Source organism: Tiliqua scincoides, chromosome 4 (genome assembly GCF_035046505.1).
Source record: "Tiliqua scincoides isolate rTilSci1 chromosome 4, rTilSci1.hap2, whole genome shotgun sequence".
Taxonomy (NCBI): Eukaryota; Metazoa; Chordata; class Lepidosauria; order Squamata; family Scincidae; genus Tiliqua; species Tiliqua scincoides.
The window spans coordinates 107,466,367-107,485,092 of record NC_089824.1 but is presented as its reverse complement, the minus strand read 5'-3'; the positions used below and the strand labels follow the sequence as shown (position 1 = coordinate 107,485,092).

Sequence of the window (18,726 nt, the reverse complement as noted above, 5' to 3'; positions counted from 1 at the left end):
AACAGATACTGAACGTTCTATTTTAGAACGTCCCCGGGACGGGCGGCCTTCTGCAAGGCTCGCTCGCTCGCTTTTGCCTGCCTGGGAGGCGGGTGCGGACCGCGCGGTCGCTTGAAGTCCATTCGAGCACTCATGGCGCTGGAGCCCGCTTCTGCCCAGCCCACGGGCGTACGCATTTGCTTCCCTGTGGCGCGTAAGCAACGTTGGGCCCAGATCTGAACAGGCGCCCCAAAGAGATATACAGGTGTGAGCCGCTTAACGACCTTCCGGATAGCGACGGGCGCAGCTCAACATACAGGAGGGGCTGAAAAAGTTGCCCCTGCCCAAATTCCCTCTTCTATACAATGCTTAAAAGCAGTCGTTCTCAAACTTGCCGGGAGGTTGAGTAAGTCCTTGCGGGGGAGCGGGGACAGGGGGAAGGCAGCGATTACGTTGCTAAGGGGGGGCGCAGGGACTGGCATACGCTTACCAGTCCCTGCAGCAGCCTCCCCGGTGTGCAGGGAGCCCTGCACGACCCTCTGCTGCAGTGGCGTAGCTAAGGGGGTGCAGGGGGTAGTAGTTTCACCAGGCATCAAGCTTTGGGGGGCAACAAGCTGAGCTTGACACTAGAGACCAAAGTTGTGAAAATATTGGTATGTATGAATAATACCATAATGTTATATATCACTGGAAAGGTAATTTAATGCAGAATGCAATGAAACAAACTGCATTGGAATATCTGTATGCTGTCAAAAGTTATGGCCAACTAACCAGAAAATGAAAACAAAACTGCCTTATGGAACAAAAAGTGGATTTTCTTAACTCAAAACCAACCTATGACATTGATGGTTCTGAGAGCCAGTGACATGTCATTATGTTATTAACATGTTGCAATGACATGTTATCATGATTCAGCATGAAACCAATAAGATGTTAATATGAGTCAGCTCTCATTTCCATGTATCATAATATAGTTACCCTTGCTAACTGAGTAAAAAGGCAGTTTGAAGGGGTGCCCCTCTTATATTTAGCAGAGGAAGAATAACCATCCCTCTTCATCCCAGCACAGTGTCTCGAACCAATCAGGGGCACACTCTTTATTTACTTAATTAAATTTCATTTTGTCTGAGGGGGGCTACAAATCTTTTTTGACCCCAGGTAGCAGATAGATGCCTTAGCTTTGCCACTGACTGGGCAGAGGCAACAGACCAAGTGGGTGGTGAGCTGCTGGGGAGAGGAAGTGGGCTTCTCCCAATTTTCACTTTTTAAAAAGCCCGGGCGTGATGGCACTTCTGGTTGTGACATCACTTCCCGGGCAACATTTTGAGCTTGGCACTGGGCTACACGATCATTAGCTACGCCACTGTTCCGCAGGGCTGCCCAACTTTCAGAAAGTGAAAGCGGAGCAACCGCACTCCGCCTCTGGTTTGCAATTGCAGACTGGAAGTGGAACACGATTGCTCCGCTTTCACTTTCTACAGCATGGGAAGCCCTGCTGAGGGCTACACAGGGCTCCTCACACCCCAGGGAGGCTGCTACAGGGAGTGGTAAGTGCATGCTAGTCACTGCAGCCCCTTCCTGGGGACTGCATCGCTGCCTTCCCTCTACCCCCGCCCCTTAAGGGGGCAGAGTCCAGGGCCCACATGCTAGAGTGCTGTGATGTTCCAGTTTGAGAAGCCCTGGCTAAAAGTATAGGCACTCTGACCTCCATTGTATCTGATCACCCTGCCTACTGCAATACATTCTTTGAAGCTTCTCCAACAAGAGTCTTTGAGGGCAAAAGAGGTTTCGCCTCCCATTAGTTTCAGTGTGAGTTCTGCCTTGTATCTTTTTTGCGTCAAAATTTAAATACAGATAGAGTGACAGCTCCAGATTTACTTCACATCTGTGACAGGAGGCTGTTTGCTGCAACCTGGGCAGAATTTCAACCCAGCCAAGTTTCTTGTGAAACTGCTGTCCTCCAAACACCCGCACTTCACATGCCATCTCTGATAAGCGTGCACTGAAAAAACTGGAAAACAAACCTCAGTTAGCACTTGCCATACCAGTTTTATTCAGAACTTCAAGGCACATGCAGAAGGCTTTTCTGCTGTAGAGGAAAAATGATTTTATATTTTAAAATTGATTTAAATGCACAATGTTTTGGAACGAGCTGTTGAGCCTGCGCCCCGATGGAGCTGCTAAGTCAGTCCTAGCTATCTGGAAGAGAACCTCCAATATTTGAAAGGAACAAACTCTAATGGAATGGCATCTCCACCACATTTGGAAAAAGTCTGCCAGCTCTCTGTCTAACAACACAATCCTAACCCGTGCTGGAACAGGCAGGCCAACTGGCCTGCGCCATATCCAGTGCGGAGCTGAGGCTACCTGCAGCTCAGCCTGGGGTAAGGGGAATCAGGTAATGTGGCAGCAGCCACAATGGGTCTACTCAGATATAAAGAGGTGGCGCAGATCCAAACAGTCTTGGAGCTATGCCGGGTCACCCAGGAACAGGGTTAGGATCCAGACCAAGTGCCAGATCCTGACTCCACCCCCCATTCAGCCCCAAGCCATGCACATGCCCACTCCCTGCCCCAGAATGCCTTTGTCCTCCCCTAACCCCTTTCCCCAAACCCCCACGCTGGCTTTACTTGGCCAGTGCAAACTCACCCCTGCACCAGCATAGCAGGGCCCAATTCAGTGCACGTCCATGTGCCAACCTTGTGACTCTTGCGTTCACACACCTCCGGGCTGGTGCAAGAGACTTGCATCCTAAAGCTCTAAAAACCTGCCCTATGAAAGGGGTATACTAAAACAAAGAGAATGTACATTGGAGTACATTGATTCTTTCTGAATTCACTATAGGAACACAGACTCATAGTATATTTCAATATTTATATTTTTTATTGTGATTTTATGTTGGAAGCTGCTTTGAATGCCCTTTGGGGAGATAAAGCGGGGTAGAAATTAAGTAATAAATAAAATCTCCCGTCCCAAGCTAATCGTTTGTGTAAGTCATGTATGGGAGTCAAGCAGTAGAGAATTATCAACTATATCAAAGGTAACAAAGAGGTAAAGAAGGTTGGCTAAAGAATACAGATGATTTGTATCACATATGTGGGCTTTCCCTGGAATGTTTCCCCCCCTTGTTGCATCTTCACAGGGGAGTGGATGGAAATGGAGATGCTGCTTTTAAGTGGGATGCTCTGTTCTGGAAGATCCAGGTGCTTTGAAATAGAAAATGTCCTTTTCTGCACATTCCAATTTGAAAGTGTGAAACTACAGGTTGAGCCTCATTATTTGCACTCATGTGTTTGGCAAAAAACACACTACAGCAAATCAATTTGAAAAACAAAGTTTCCTTGCTCTGCTGATTTAAAAACTGCCTTGCTGACCTTTGTGATGTAAGATAAGAGTCATTAAGAAGACAATCACTCAGTCGTCCTCCAAGGGCTTTGCAAAGGCGCCTTCACTCAGCCCCACCCCTCACCAATGCAAAGTGATCACCTTTCTTTCATGTGCTCAGGGGGAAGGGAGGGGTCACCTGGAGAGAGAAGGATTGATGGATTGTCAGCCAGCTGCCCCCCCTTTCTCATTAAGGAGGCTGTTGTTAAAGGACTGTTCAGTTTTTTAAACTGATTTTAAAGGGATGCATTTTTCCCCTTCTCCAGGGATCAGCACATTCCTTCTCATTTGCAGTGGCCATTCGTGTTGAGTCAAATCCGTGTATAACAAGGCTGGACCTGTATCTGAATAAGAGAGTCAGAAGTCTGTCCAGGACAGAACAGTTATTGCCTGTGAACTAGAAGGCAAGAACTCACAGGTGGCTGATGAGCAGGAGGTTTGCAAGAGTTTGGTGACTGCAAGCATACCCAGCTGCTGTCTATTTGGAGCAGATCTGACCAGAAAGCTATGTGCTGCAGCAATGGGATCATGAGTCAGTAGAAATTATTTGATTACAACAGACCACAAGGGGTTTAGCTATAATGTATAAGTATAGAGTGTGTTCTTGCATGGAGTGCAGTGGGATGCTCTATCTGCTTGAACATTGAACCAGCACAGGGGGACTAAGAGATTTTAATCATGTAGTTGGTTTATTGTTTTGCCACTGCCAGTGGTGTACAAAGGTTATTTGGCACCCTCCCCATGACAAAATTATTTTCAGTAATAGTCATGATATGAAATGAACAATAATAATAATGGCCAGAGAAGAAGCGCAGACACTGAACATTTTCTTTTATTTAACATATATAATAGGTTTCACATATGTGGTGGACATTAGAGATCATAATCCAAAACAAAACAGGAAAGGAATACCTATCAAGATAATATACGGTGGGTTTGTGGTCTATCATACATACAAAAGCAGTTTTGTTGTAATATAGAAGAAACATATGTACATTTATGAAGAATACATTTGGCTTTCTGAAATGCTTGCAACAAGCTGTTTATTGCTAGTGGTAATCCCAGTGTAAACCACTTTTTGTTACAATGTACCCCTTTTGTTACAGGATTCCCAGTGTAATCCATTTTTTGTTACATACGGCAGTTGTGCTTTATGGTTTTTTGGCTATAACATTTGATAGACTAGAGCAGTGATTCCCAAACTGTGGGTCTGTGGCCCACCAGTGGGTCACAACCCAATTTTGGTGGTTTGCAAAACTGACAGGGAGATGAGGCTATGTGCCTCAAATATTATACAACCTGCTACAGGGTGGGAGGGGGGGCACTGCTGCCCAATCACCATTATAGCCACAGAGGCTTGAGTGGCTGGTATGGGGGGTGGGTCCCGATGCTAAAATGTTTGGAAATGACTGGAATAGAGATATTTCAATGGGGTTGGTTTCATTGCATTATGCATGAAATCACACATCAAATGATAACATGATGAAATTATTCAAAAATATCAAGATTTTAAAAACTGGGAGGCAGCCTCTGTCACCCCCCTGCAGCTTGGCACCTGGGGCCTGCAGCCCCCTCCAGCCCCCCATTTGTACACCACTGGTGGCTGCCAGAATATGCTGAGTCACTTTGAGTCACTTTTATTACATAAACTGTGCATGACCTGCTATTTCATCTGGCTGTTTACACTGCAGTACAAAGTGCCATTTCCAGAGTCATTCTTAGTTACACATTTGCTCTAGGCTGCACTTTAACAAATAATAAAGCCCTGAGGCATCCATTTCAAAGGAAAAAGGTTCTAAATCAATGCAGGTCGACATTAATCACAAGCCATTTGGGGTATATATGTGCAAACACCATCCTTTGTCTTTGTGTGGACATAAACAGAATGAATATCAAAAGATGCAAAATTTAAAAGATGTCACTGAAAAACTCAACAGATTAGGTTTAGTGTTATTCATCTTGGTATTGAACAATGTGAATCTTTAGAAAAAATAACCATAAACTATAGCAGCAAGAGCAATAAGGACAACCCACTTAAGCCCAAGGAACAGCACACTGTAGCTGTCTTCATCTCCAGTGGGTCTAGTTTTCAATGGTTTTAAGATTCTATCATGCTGGGTCAGGACAGCTTTCCTGGCTCCATCCCATTTCCCTGGACCTTGCAGGCGGTATTGGTATGGTGTGCATGGCCCAAAGAAAACCTCCCAGGCCAGCTTTGGATCCGTGAAGAACAGAGGCTGTACATTGGGCTTTACGCCTATTAAAGAGGCCAGTTCGTCCATGTAGTCAATGAAATCCACTTGGATGGTGTGACGTTGGCTTTTCACATACCTGTGAAGAAAGTAGAAGCATAGGTTTTGCTTGCTGCTTGAGAGAAAACTGCTACACATTGTAAAGGAAATGTGGGGAGAAAGGTCTCCTTGAGAGTTTTTTTCCAATGTTGTTAATTTTATCATAGCTCCATTTTAGAGGAAAAACGGAATTATAATTCCTTGGGTAAATATAGCCCTTACAGGGAAAGCTTGGACCTAGTACTTCAACATTTCCTCACCCCAAACCCTGAGATAATCCCATTTTAAAAGCTGGGATTGTCTGTTATGTTAGACTTCAGCTTCCTTCCCTTGCTGTAGTTTCTGTCACATATTTCTTCATGAAACTTAGCCAGAGGTTCTGCACTACCTGCCAAACTGCAGGTGCCCCAAACAGTAGTTTGAGCATGCTTCTCATCTCTGAAGATGGTGGATTTTTGGTGGGGGTTTTTTTCCTTTGCACTCCCATTTCCTTAGTAATCCTTGGTAAAGAAATGGTAAAAAGTAAAACAGCTGCCTTGCCACTGGAGCCACAGCCAACATGTCACAGTTATGAGCCATGTGTGGGTTTGAGTTTCATAAATTGGGTTGAACTAATCAGTTAAATCTACTGTGGAAAGAGGACCTGGGCTACTCCCAGCAAATTTGCACCATACAGTATAACAATCTTTCATATATGAGTAGCAGCAGATGGACCTGCAGTGTCTCTACTTCCCAGTGTAATTGTGGCAGCTTCCTTTCTTCAGAGATCTATAGGTCTCAATGGGGGCCATGGATCCACTCGTGGGGGGTGTTGTTTGAACCTCACTCAAACTAAATAAAATCTTATTAATGAAATTGCTACACTATCTCCCATGAAACAATAAGGGAAATTTTAAAAAAAATCCTCAGCAGAACCCACACAGCCTGTCTGCTTGCTTTCCTTACAACTACTTGCAACTACTTACAAATGACTGGAGGCTGCTCCAAGTCCTTACCATTCTCAGTTGCACAGAGTTGCAAATAATAGAGTTAAAACCAGTTAGACAACTTTTTCCAGCCTATGGGATCAGTCGAAAGGCATACATAAAATTCTAGTAAGTCTGATGTGAAGAGAGCAAATGTTCTAGCAGCGAAGCAAACACATTGGAGGCTTGTAATAATACTTTCAGGATCACCTACATTTTTCTTAGTTCTTTGCATTTTGCTACAGGGAAAAAACACTCTCTGTGAAGACAGCTCAAAATTTTTCATCAAACCCCTTTTGTTAGAAAGCAGCAGCCCTGTGAGAACAGAAGTAGCAGCATGCCTGTTGCTTTCAGCCATAAGCAATATTTTCAACAAGATAAAATTTTTTCACTGACTTAAGAAGATTGTATACTTGCCAAGGGAAAAATATACTGTTTTGGTTCCGTACCCCCTCAAGTTGCTATTTGTATAGGCAACCTTCAGTCTCGAAAGACTATGGTATCGCGCTCTGAAAGGTGGTTCTGGCACAGCATCTAGTGTGGCTGAAAAGGCCAATCCGGGAGAGACAATCCCTTCCACACCGGGAGCAAGTGCAGTCTGTCCCTGGTCTGTCTCCCTGGCTATGGGCCTTTCTTCTTTGCCTCTTTGCCTCAGACTGCTGGCAAAGTGTCTCTTCAAACTGGGAAAGGCCATGCTGCACAGCCTGCCTCCAAGCGGACCACTCAGAGGCCAGGGTTTCCCACTTGTTGAAGTCCATCCCTAAGGCCTTCAGATCCCTCTTGCAGATGTCCTTGTATCGCAGCTGTGGTCTACCTGTAGGCCGCTTTCCTTGCACGAGTTCTCCATAGAGGAGATCCTTTGGGATCCGGCCATCATCCATTTTCACGACATGACCGAGCCAACGCAGGCGTCTCTGTTTCAGCAGTGCATACATGCTAGGGATTCCAGCATGTTCCAGGACTGTGTTGTTAGGAACTTTGTCCTGCCAGGTGATGCCGAGAATGCGCGGGAGGCAGCGCATGTGGAAAGTGTTCAGTTTCCTCTCCTGTTGTGAGCGGAGAGTCCATGACTCGCTGCAGTACAGAAGTGTACTCAGGACGCAAGCTCTGTAGACTGGATCTTGGTATGTTCTGTCAGCTTCTTGTTGGACCAGACTCTCTTTTTGAGTCTGGAAAACATGGTAGCTGCTTTACCGATGCGTTTGTTTAGCTCAGTATCGAGAGAAAGAGTGTCGCAGATCGTTGAGCCAAGGTACGCAAAGTCATGGACAACCTCCAGTTCATGCGCAGAGATTGTAATTGTACTGTTTTGGTTCCGTACCCCCTCAAGTTGCTATATTGTAATGAATAGCTAATAGAACTCATCCATCTTGCGTATCATGGCTTTTATCAAGCCATTTTCATTCTGGCATTCTACCCACTTCATCAATTACTGCAGTAACAACAACCCACTAGGGAAGAAAAAGCAGTTCTAGAATACACAATACAATTTAATAATTCAAATTAGACCTGCCATGTACCGTTTACGCATTGCTGCTTTTGTCATGGAAATATCTGACATCATCTCACTCACTGTGGGTAAAGTTGCAAGTCCTAGAAAAGAAAACAACAGTGCAATGTTTTGAGCAGCAGATTAAGGTCAGATTGCAAAAGTGGTCAATGCAGTGAAGAGGCACGCTTTGGGAAAGCCGTGGTTCTATCATCACAGCAGAAAGTTTTCATTCCAATTGGTTACAATTCTCTTTTTATCCAAGAAATTTGGGAATTGAATTCTCTGTGTGTATGACATGTTATGTCATGTCACAGAATGTTAGAATTGGAAAGGAACTTGGAAGTCATGTAGCCCAAGTCCCTGCTTAGTGCAGGGGATTAGAACATCCTTGACTGGTAGCCATCCAGCCTCTGCTTGAAAATGTTATCCACTATAACTCATGGACATAGTTAAACGCTTTGCTGAAATCTAGGTATACTCTGTCCATGGTATTCCCACAGTGTACCAGACTAGTCAATCTATCAAAGGAGGAGATGAGATCCATCTGACATGACCTGTTCTCAACAAACCCATATTGGCTCGTTTTTTCCTTATTTTTCCTCATTTTTTTCCAATGGTCCACAGATATTCCATTTAATACTCTCAGGTTCTTTCCATTTATTGATGTCAAACTGACCAGTATGTAGTTTCCTGGGTCATCCTTTTTCACTTTTTAAAAGATAGGAATGGCATTTCCTTGTCCCCAAGCTTTGGGCATCTCACCCATCCTCCAGAAGTTCTTAAAGATTACAGACAGCAATTCCAAAATCATACTTAAAAGCTCCTTCAGTACCCTGGAGTGTAGTTCATCTAGTCCTGGGGACTAAGGGCTCAATCTATACTGGCAGATGGGCCAACGCAAGTCTCTTGTGCCAGCCCAATGGTATCACAAATGTGCCATGAAGCACTTTCATTGCACAGGGAGAGCAGGGGGGCTCACAGGCCTCCAGACACCGGCCCAAGTCCCATTAGGCCAGAGCAATGGTAAGCTCATGCCAGCCAAGTCAGGCCAGCACAGGGATTTGGAGAGGGCAGGCAGAGGGCGGGATGGAGTAGTTCTGGGGCTGGGGGAGGGGCAGGTGGCGGGAGAGCCACGATTGAGCGGAGGTTGGGGCTCGGTCCCAAGCAGCCCAAAGCAGCTCTGGGATGTTTGGATTTGTGCCACCTCCTGAGGAGGCGCATATCTGAGTAGCCCATTGGGGCTGCTGTGGCTTTACCCGGGGTAAGGGGAAGGAATTCCCCTTGCCCTGTGCTGAGCTACATTCGGCCCCAACCCTGCGTTGGATATGAAGTCAGCCGGCCTCCTCATGCCAGCACAGGTTAAGTTTGGGCTGCCCAATTCCTTTAAAGTAACTAGGTGCTCCCTTACCACCTCTTTTATCTACCTTGAACTGTGATGACCCCTGTTCTTAGTTGGTGCTACTGTTAGGTTGGGTTGGTGTAAAATGAGAATTGAGAAGCTCTGCCTTTTCTCTTGTTGGAATGAGCAGAATGCTAGTTCTGCCAGTGTTACCATCCAGTAGAATTGTGCTGTTAATGCCCCAATTATATTTGCAAATCTATGTCAAATATTTATTTATTTATTTAAAATACTTTAAATACTGCTTTCCCTGTGCTCAAAACGGTTCACAACACAAAATAAATTGCAGTAATAACATAAAAACAAGTTCACCATCTTCTCCATGCAATTGGCCTATCACTTTCTTGACCTTTCTCATCTTTCAGACATAACCAAAAACCCCACTATTTTTGTGGTGTCTGGTATCCCTCACCAACCTCAGCTTATTCTGTGCTTTAGCTTTCCTGACATCATCCCTACAGGTGCTGGCAATATCTGTGTGCTTTTCCTTTGTTAAGTCTTCCTTCCTCCACTTCTTGTACATATTTCTCTCGCTCCTCAGCATTTCAGAAAGCTCTCTGTCCGGCCACATTGGTTTCCTTTGACATCTTTCAACTTTTCTTCTCAAGGAAACTCTTTGGGATTCAGCTTTGAAACAGGTGTAATTACTATCCCCTTCAAGTAGGTAAACAAACCCTACAGCACATACCCTACAGACCACCACTACACTTCTCTCATTCTCCATGTTGTCCTCGTTACTTTGTGCTACAGACACACCAGCAGCAATCTCTGGACTCCCCAGTACACTTTCTTCAAGGCAAGGTAATAGAAAACAAGGGAGTTTGACATAGGAGTTTGTTAGTTTGTCCAGTTTATGATCTCGGTTTGTGAGCTTACAGCTGTGGGTGTGACTCACTAGACAGTGGGCCCAGAGTGAGCTAGTGTGAAATTCTCCCACCTAGGGATTGTGGCTCCTCCCACAAGCTGATCAACAAGTCATCAAGGACTTGTGTCAACAGCAAGTTCCATCTTGTTTACTCTATTGGACTCATATTTCTAAGCTTTCAGGTAAAAACAGGACATCCAAATCAGTAAAGAGGCTGCTCCACTGGTAGTTCTGAGCTATCAAATGAGACACCATCTCCATCAAGCACGGCAACTCAGTTGAGAAGATGTACATACATCTAGTGCTGCAGAATACCAGTATATCCAGCAATGCCCATTTGCAGTCCTGACTCATGAAGTTTTCTCATAAATTATATGATTTATAGATCACCAGCAATATTCAGAAACATGAAAGCACTTACCCTTAAATACACGTGTAGCGTAGCGAGCCTGCAGTTCTGAAATAGGCATTATGGCACCAAGTGGTTGGATAAGACCAATGATAGCTAGAGTGGGCTTCTCCAAATGAGGAAGGAAAATATATTTATATAAGGTGATCTGATTTTCAATGACATTAACACAGTTCCCAAGGAAGGGAAAAGAGAATCTGTATCCTGTGGCAAAAACAACAACATCTATGTCTTCTTCTTTAGAACCATCTTCAAAGATGGCAGCAGTTTCAGTAAATTCACGGACATTTGATTTCACTAGCACTCTGCCAGAAATTATTCTATTTGGTAAGTCATCATTGACAGTTGGATGCTGGCTGAAAAACCTAGAAGATGTAAAAAGATAAAACAAAAACAAATGACAACTGTGCAATCAAACCAGTAGAATTGATGCCTTGGTCTCTCTCCCTTTTTAGAATCTGACTGAAAACTCAGACATTTTGACAACCTGGAAGAAACTCCTCTGCTTTCTCAGAGTTCTCAATGTCTTGTTCTTTATTTCTCTATCTATGCCCAGGTTCTTGTGAACTTTGCAGTAAGTATTTAGTTGCTTCCATCAGGACATATGCTCATATGGCACCTTGTGCCTCTCTCCCTCTATCTTGCATTTCCAGTTTTGTGTACAGCATGATAATTTAGGGCACAATCCAAAGTGGCCCTTGGACTGGCACAAGTTCTTTGGACCAGCCCGGAGATGTTGTGAAAGTACCGTAAGGAGGAATGCCGGCACATGGATGTGTGCTGGCCTCTAGAGGCTGACTTGGGCCCCACTGAGCTGTTACAGAGATAAGTCCACACTGGCTGAGTCAGACCGGCACACAAGTTCGTGGAGGGCGGGCCTGTGCGCCACCTCTTTAGGTGGCACAGATCTCAGTAGCCCCATTGGGGTTGCTGCCGTGTTAACAGGGGCAGTGGCATCGCTAGGGGGGTGCGGGCCGCACCGGGTGACGGACACGGGGGGGTGACGCACACTGGGGGGGTGACACGCTAAAATCATGGTGGTTAGGAGTAACCCCATCATATTATATACCGTTGGATGTGGAATTTTGAGTGGAATGCAATGCAAAAAACCAGAGTGAAATATCTCCTTTCTAACAAACGTTATGGCTAAAAAACCAAAGAACAAAAAATGCATGGATCCCTATAGAAAGTGAGCCTTATCGCGCATTTACTCGCAAGTAAGTGAACTAGCCTTAGTCCACTGGAAAGGGTAGGCTGAGAGGAAACTAATGACACCAGAATGGTCCTGATCCAATGAATGCAGCCTCCAAAAACACCTTAGAAGGAAGTCCTTCCCTCCACGCAGATGAATGTATTGAGCCCTATGGAAAGTGAAACTAAGCCTCATGGTCATGTTTACTCACAAGTAAGCAAACGTGCCTTGGCTGGTGTGGAAGATCAGGTGAAGGAGAGTGCAAGGCTACCAGAATGGTCCTGATCCTATGCACCTGAAGCTAAACATGCTCTAGAAGGCAGCCTCCCCCCCCCCCCTAAAAAGGATCAAAACAGAGGCTTCAGCTGATAAGGTGAACCTTTTTGAGGCTTGCAAAGCCAGGTGGATCCTGACAGTGATCTGGTTTAAACAGAAGTTCTTAAATTGAACTGGGCACTGGGTAGGGCTAAAAACCTTACTGGTCTTGAAGGGGGGGTATTATTGCAGGCAGGCTACAGAGGAAATTCATTTGGTGGACCAGGGCTGGCTTCTGCTTATTTAATTATTTGTTTTACTTTAATTATTTATACTTATTTATTCTAATTTGCCTGATGATGTCACTTCCACCATGACATCACTTCTGGTGGGTCTTGGACAGATTGTCATTCTAAAAAGTGGGTCCCAGTGCTAAAAGTTTGAGAACTGCTGCAATAAAGTGTTAGTAAGTTGACACCCTTGGGGGGGGGTATGTGACACCACTAGAGACCAAAATCACTGTAATAACAGTTTGGAGGAATAATATCATTATGTTGTATATCAATCAATGTGTAATTTCATGCAGAATGTATCCTATCTTTGTTCTATCAAAAGGTACAGCCAAAAAACCAGTGGGGGTGGAGTGATGGTACATCACCACGCCCACCACCTGGGGTATTGCCCTGCCCACTGCATGGGGGGTGACGTGAACCCTAGTGACACCACTGAACAGGAGTAAGGGAATAAGTTCCCCTTGCCACAGGCTGAGCCACAGGCAGCCCCAACCCCACACTGGATATGGGGCAGGCCAGCTGGCCTGCCTGTTCCAGTGCAGGTTAAGACCGGGCTGTTAATCATTTTCTAATTCTATACCTTCCACCTGGTCTGTAGCCTTTCTTGGCAGTGGGGAGGTGGTGGGAAGATTTCTGCTTTTCTTCACTAATACCATAGATACCTGAGCATCTCACAGACAAGTTGATCTCACAGATAAGTCGAGGGGAGGTTTTGAGCAAAAATCATGGAATTTTCTATGACCTTGGATAAGTGGGGGGGGGGGTAAACTTGGGGGGTGTCTAGCTATAATTTTGTCTTTTTGTCTGAGGCCAGATCCTGAAAAACCTATGTCACCATATATGTGGTCTCTCTGCACCCTTCATGGACATGCGCCCCCCCCAAAAAAAAAATTCTGGTAGGCTATTTGTGCATTTCTGGTAGGCTATTTGTACAGTTCTCATGGCTTCTGTTGTTCTCATGGTAGAAATGTGAAGAGCTGGTCTCATGAGGCCTTTACAGTCACCTCTTCTTTGGCAGGGTGTCAGTCCTTTGACCTAATAACTCCTGGACCAGGTAGTACAAAAAATGGTACCCTCTGTAAAGTCTAAAGGCTTTTAATAATCTAGTGGATTAAGGCAGCTGCAGGTTCAAATCTCCACTGATATATTTAGAAAATAACTAAATTAGAACAGGGGGATTGCATCAGGCAGAGACCATGATACAATGCAAAGTAAATGCGGGTTGCTTCATAGGACTTGAGTCATCCACAAAAAAACTCAAATAACTGCCCAAGTCATTCACATGCAAGACTCAAGTTCTGATGAGTCAGCAAAAAATGTACTTTTTCAACTCAGACTCAAGTCACTTGACTCGAGTTTCCATCCCTGATTCTTGGAAACTGCAAATGTAACCCGTTTCTGCCCAGCCCGCAGGTGTACACATTCAATCCCTGTTGTGTATATGCAATGTTGGGCAGAAATGGCTTAAACTAAATGACTTGTAATGAAACCAGATTTACTGAAGGCTAATTGATATGCATACACAAGAGTTTCTATGTTTCTACAGCATGTATATATTCCACATATTCTTTCCTCATCAACTTTATAGCAAAATGACTTTAACTGAGGACTTGTTGTATAGCAAGGAGAGTCCACAGGAAATTACTCCCATTTTCCCCAAAAGATAGTGATTCCATAACCATGGTTTCTGTAACCACAGGATTTTTCAGGAACCTCACCCCAGTAGTTAATAAGAATTGACTGTACTTCATTTTTCTCCTATTGGAAAAAATCTATCCATTCTACCATGCTACCCACAGCTAAAAGAATGGTTCCTCTTCTGTTATTTTTTGCCTTACCTAATATCGTCCTCTTTTTTGTACTACAGAAGTACGTCTCTTACCTAAAAGTAGGATACCTAAAAGTATCTAGTACTTCTCCCTCCCAGCCTGTTAATAACTTTTAAAATTATTATTATTAGATGCTGGGATACAGGATCATTGATGATCGCCATGGGCAGGTGAAGAAAGCAGTTTAGGGGAAGTTGCATTGGAAAAGAAGCAAGTGGGGTAGAGTTAGACACCCCTTGCAGATTGTGTACTCCGTCTAACCTCCTCTAAAAGCTGCTTTTCTGTAGAAGCAGAAATCAGGGTCACGTATGTATGTGCCTGTAACATGCAGTTTACCTCTGAGTTACCAGTTTCCTGCTCTCTGTTCCACATATGCACAAAGAGGGATTCTCAGACATGTGGCATCTCACTTATTTGAATCAGTTCAGGACCATGACATTTTGGATGTGGAGACACAGCCCCAACCTCATCCCATCAACCTGAGGTGATGAACAAGCTTGTGGGGATCAATCCACAATGTGTCATCTACTACACTGGAAGAAGAGATACTACTTGATGGTCCAGATCCCAAATCTGAAGTTGGAATTCTGGTTTCTCTTTTTGAATTTGTAGATAGCTAAACATGTTAGAGCTGTATCTGTTGTAATGTGATCATCACTACTGCAGCAGCAATGAAACAGAACCAAACAGGAGCTAAGCTGGGTGGTGCTTGAAAAGCAAAGCCAAGGAGATGTTTTGGGTTTGATTGACTGACTGATTCTTCAGAAGTCTTGAAGAATAAACTCCCTTTATACTCTAGGCTAGCTCTGACATGACTGATCTTGGGAATCAGACCATGGCACAGAAGAGAGTGACAATTAAAGGTGCTGACTCCAGTGGACTTTGCAACATCAAACGCTGTTTGGAGGAGGGTCTCAAGCCCATGTATTCTGAGACCAGTGAAGATACTGAGGAACTCTGGAGGTTCAAAGTAAATACTGATTGTTTCATAAATGTTATGCTATTTTCTTTTGTTGTTATTATTAACAGTTGACTGAATGCCAGGTACAAAGCAGTACAGTTGGACCTCAGTATCCACAGGGATCCATTCCCAGATCTCATCCCCCCCACCCGAAATTGAAACCTGCAGGTTGGTCGACCTCCAGACACGACTAGAGATATTCTCCGGTTGTGTCTGGGGGTGTTCTGAGGCCCACAGAGACCGCACATGTTTTTATGAAAACTGGACGTGCCTTTGTGGCACCTCCAGAGGACTTACTGAGGCCCACCAAACCTTCGCATCAGTAGTGCAATGCTGCATCGTACCTGTGTTTAGGCTTCAAACCATAATGTGAATGGTTAAATCTGAAATTCAGTTTATTCTCCATCCAAACATTTGTCAAGGATAAGGTGAAGAACTGCTTCTGAAACTGTTTAAATCGGGTGATGAGTGCGATATCTCCGGGATAGCCATTATCACTGACACGATTTAATATCCATGCCCCTCGACGAGTGCTGAGGAAGACCTGGGCAAAGTATGGAAAGAAGCATCATTATTTGAATAAACCCAGGGGGAATTTGTGTTTCTCAAATGATATTCCTTGTCCTACCTACCACTTTCTTTTCCCAGGACCTGCAATATTCATCGCCGGTCAGATAGATGCAATGTCTGCAAAGCAGCACTGGACTGGGTATTGACCCAGGTGAGGTCAATATAGGAAGGTGGGTACAAATTGTCCATAATGGGCAAGTATGGAAATCATGTAAATCTGGTGCTTCAACTCCTATACCTATTTCCAGCCTTGTAATATAATATACTTAGAGGAGGAGGAACTGTCCCAGCCAGGGGTTGGGTCCCCCATCTCCCAAGGAGACTGAAGAGGAGGAAGAGGAGCGATGGTCCGAGAGAGGGGCTGCAGAAATGCCCACACAATCTCTAGCAGCAGCAGTGGAGCTGCGGTGGGAGTCAATGCTGAACCAGCACTGCCAGCAGCTGCAGGAGCTGAGATAGAGAAGACGCACCCAGTGCCACTTTAAGTGCCCACTGCCTCCACCTGTGCTTGGACTGGGGTCCTTGCCCAGGCAGCTTCCTAGAGCATGGCCAGGCCCATCAGTAGCCTGGCTGGCTAAGGTCCCAGCTAGCAGCTGGTTGCTAGGGTACCAGGCATCGGGATGAGGACACTGCACTAACCCATGTCCCTTCTCTGTTCCACAGGTTCAGCACTGGCTCCCCATCTCCTCTCGTGGTTACGGGTCCTGCAGAGACAGGCAGGCAGTCCTGGACCAGAACACGGTCGTCAAGGACTATCTGCTCCTCCTGGAAGGGAATGCCCATGCTATGCTCAGGACCCTTCAGGCCCACTGCCAGGTCATTTTACCCCTGGTGTGGCAGAACCATGCTTGCCCAGGCGGTTGCCCAGGCAATGCAGAATCAACTGCTGGGTCTAATTGTCGCCACCCAGGCCAGCCTGCTGGCCATCACGGCCAAACTGGGGGTTGTCCTTGTTTGTCCCTGAGGATTGTCACTCAGAGCCCTGACCAATCCCATCCCCTGTACACCACTGAGCGCCCCCTGCCCGCAGAAACCATTGTTAGCCTATGTTGGAAGCAGTTTAAACTTCTGTAAATTTTTATTTTCAAAGTCTCAGTAAAATATGTTTACTGCAAAATGTCTCTGGAAAAGAAAAGAACATCAAAAAGAGGCACTAGGGTTATCAGCCCATCTGGCCACCCAGCCACAGACCCACCCCACTCCAGCAGTGCCAGCTGCCAGGTCTACCTGTAGGGCTGGCTGTCCTGCCAGCCAATGATTCGCCCCTCCTGCCAGCTGATGAGCAAGCTGATGGGCTAGGGGACTGGTGAGGGCAGCAACAGATGAGCGCAGGGGCAGCCCAGCATCCACCCAACCTGGCCATGTACCTGAGGCCCATTTCCTACTCTACAGCTCTCCAGAGATATTGTGGGTCATGGGGATGCACTAAGCAGGCATGGGTCGAGGCTGGCCACATGCAGGCTGTGGAGAGCCTGCTGCAAAGCCAACTTCAGCCCAGGGGCATGCTGCTCCACGGCGGTAGCCTGCTCATGGAGTTTACAACCCCCGACTGTGAGGGAATGCCCACAGACAGGGTGCTGGTGTTTTAACATTGTGCCATGCGTTCCTTGCGTCTTCCCCCTCCTCATCTCCCTTCCTCACATCCCATGAATCCCATGTGCAGCTTACCATGGCATAGGGGTGACAATGCGTGCTGCAGAGCTGTGGGAGGCTGTGGCCAGCATCAGCAGTTGCCTGGGGGTGTGGGCAGAGGCGGTTTGTGCAATCTGGGGTCTGCTGCAGTGCTGAACACATGCTCTAGTGCATGTCTACTTGGATGCACAGCCCATCCCACTCCATGAGGACACACTCCGATGGATGCCGACCAGGATGTGAGCCCCATGGACTATTGAGGAGCTTGGTCCTGGGCTGGCATGCACTGGAGCTAATGGCCAGGGGTGTCTGGAGTGGCACCATGTGTTGGTGGCCTTGCCACATATGGCATTATCAGAACCTTCCTGAACATGTCCCCTTGGGTGGGGCTGCTGGGCTGGGACTGATGGTGCTGGCAACTGGGGTGGGCTGCCTGGCACTGCCACCATTGGCTGCCCCTTGCAACACTCCATTCAACGGGGGCTCCACTGTTCCCTGTGGGGCCTTCATGAGTGTGGGCATGGATGGGATGGCGCTGTATGTGTGTTGGGTGCAGTAGCATTGCTGGCACCCGTACCTCTGTGGCTCCCTGGTTTTTAGGGACACTTGGGCTCAGTTTTGCTGGGCAGGCACCACTGGTGCTGGCATTGGATAGTATCGGGCTTCCCATCTTTCCCACTCACCCATCTATTCTTTTGATTCCAATCCCATTCAGGATGGAGAGAGCCTTCTAGAATTTTTCAGACAGCTTTGATTCCACTATCCTGAATATCAGTTATCTACAAACTTGGAATGAGGACAGAGCAGTCACAGATTCTTCACCTATGGAGTGAGCCTGGCTTTGCAACTTGCATTTCAGATGTACATCACAACAGACACTGAACCAGTCTCAGTCTTGCCTCTTGTCTTATACATCAGGATACCTGTCCATTGCTATTATTTTAAAGTAACATATATGTAATTTTTGATACAAGCCATCACCATATAAAAGCATCACAAATATTGACAAACAAAAACAGTTGCAGAAATTCCTGTAGAAATTGTGGGAAGGGTTCTGTTCTCTATACTTTTGTTAATCTGGAATCTGTTCTCTTGCATTAGCCTCCCTTTGGGCTTGAAATCTGCACATTTTCCCAGCTGTCAGAATATTTCTATACTTAAATCACTGAATAATATTCTTCGATACCTTTGAAATACTCCGAGACTGTCA

General features: G+C 45.7%; 1 protein-coding gene and 1 long non-coding RNA gene across 3 annotated transcripts in view; one reads left to right on the top strand and one right to left on the bottom strand.

The window, feature by feature from the left end:
- The first annotated feature begins 13 nt into the window (after nucleotides 1–13).
- LOC136649458 (uncharacterized) lies at nucleotides 14–17,001 on the top strand. Its single transcript, XR_010794399.1, has 4 exons — nucleotides 14–244; nucleotides 15,153–15,323; nucleotides 15,963–16,035; nucleotides 16,548–17,001. It is a non-coding gene; the product is annotated as an uncharacterized lncRNA (long non-coding RNA).
- The window catches only part of LOC136649455 (flavin-containing monooxygenase 5-like), a 61,276-nt gene continuing 46,735 nt past the window's right edge, over nucleotides 4,186–18,726 (bottom strand). For both annotated transcript variants that reach the window (XM_066626086.1, XM_066626085.1), the window contains exons 6-9: nucleotides 15,659–15,858; nucleotides 10,797–11,149; nucleotides 8,140–8,212; nucleotides 4,186–5,694 (exon numbers count right to left, since the gene is read on the bottom strand). In XM_066626086.1, the coding sequence (XP_066482183.1) occupies nucleotides 5,346–5,694; nucleotides 8,140–8,212; nucleotides 10,797–11,149; nucleotides 15,659–15,858 (975 nt within the window). In that variant the 3' untranslated portion in view covers nucleotides 4,186–5,345. The remainder of the gene's footprint in view (nucleotides 5,695–8,139; nucleotides 8,213–10,796; nucleotides 11,150–15,658; nucleotides 15,859–18,726) is intronic.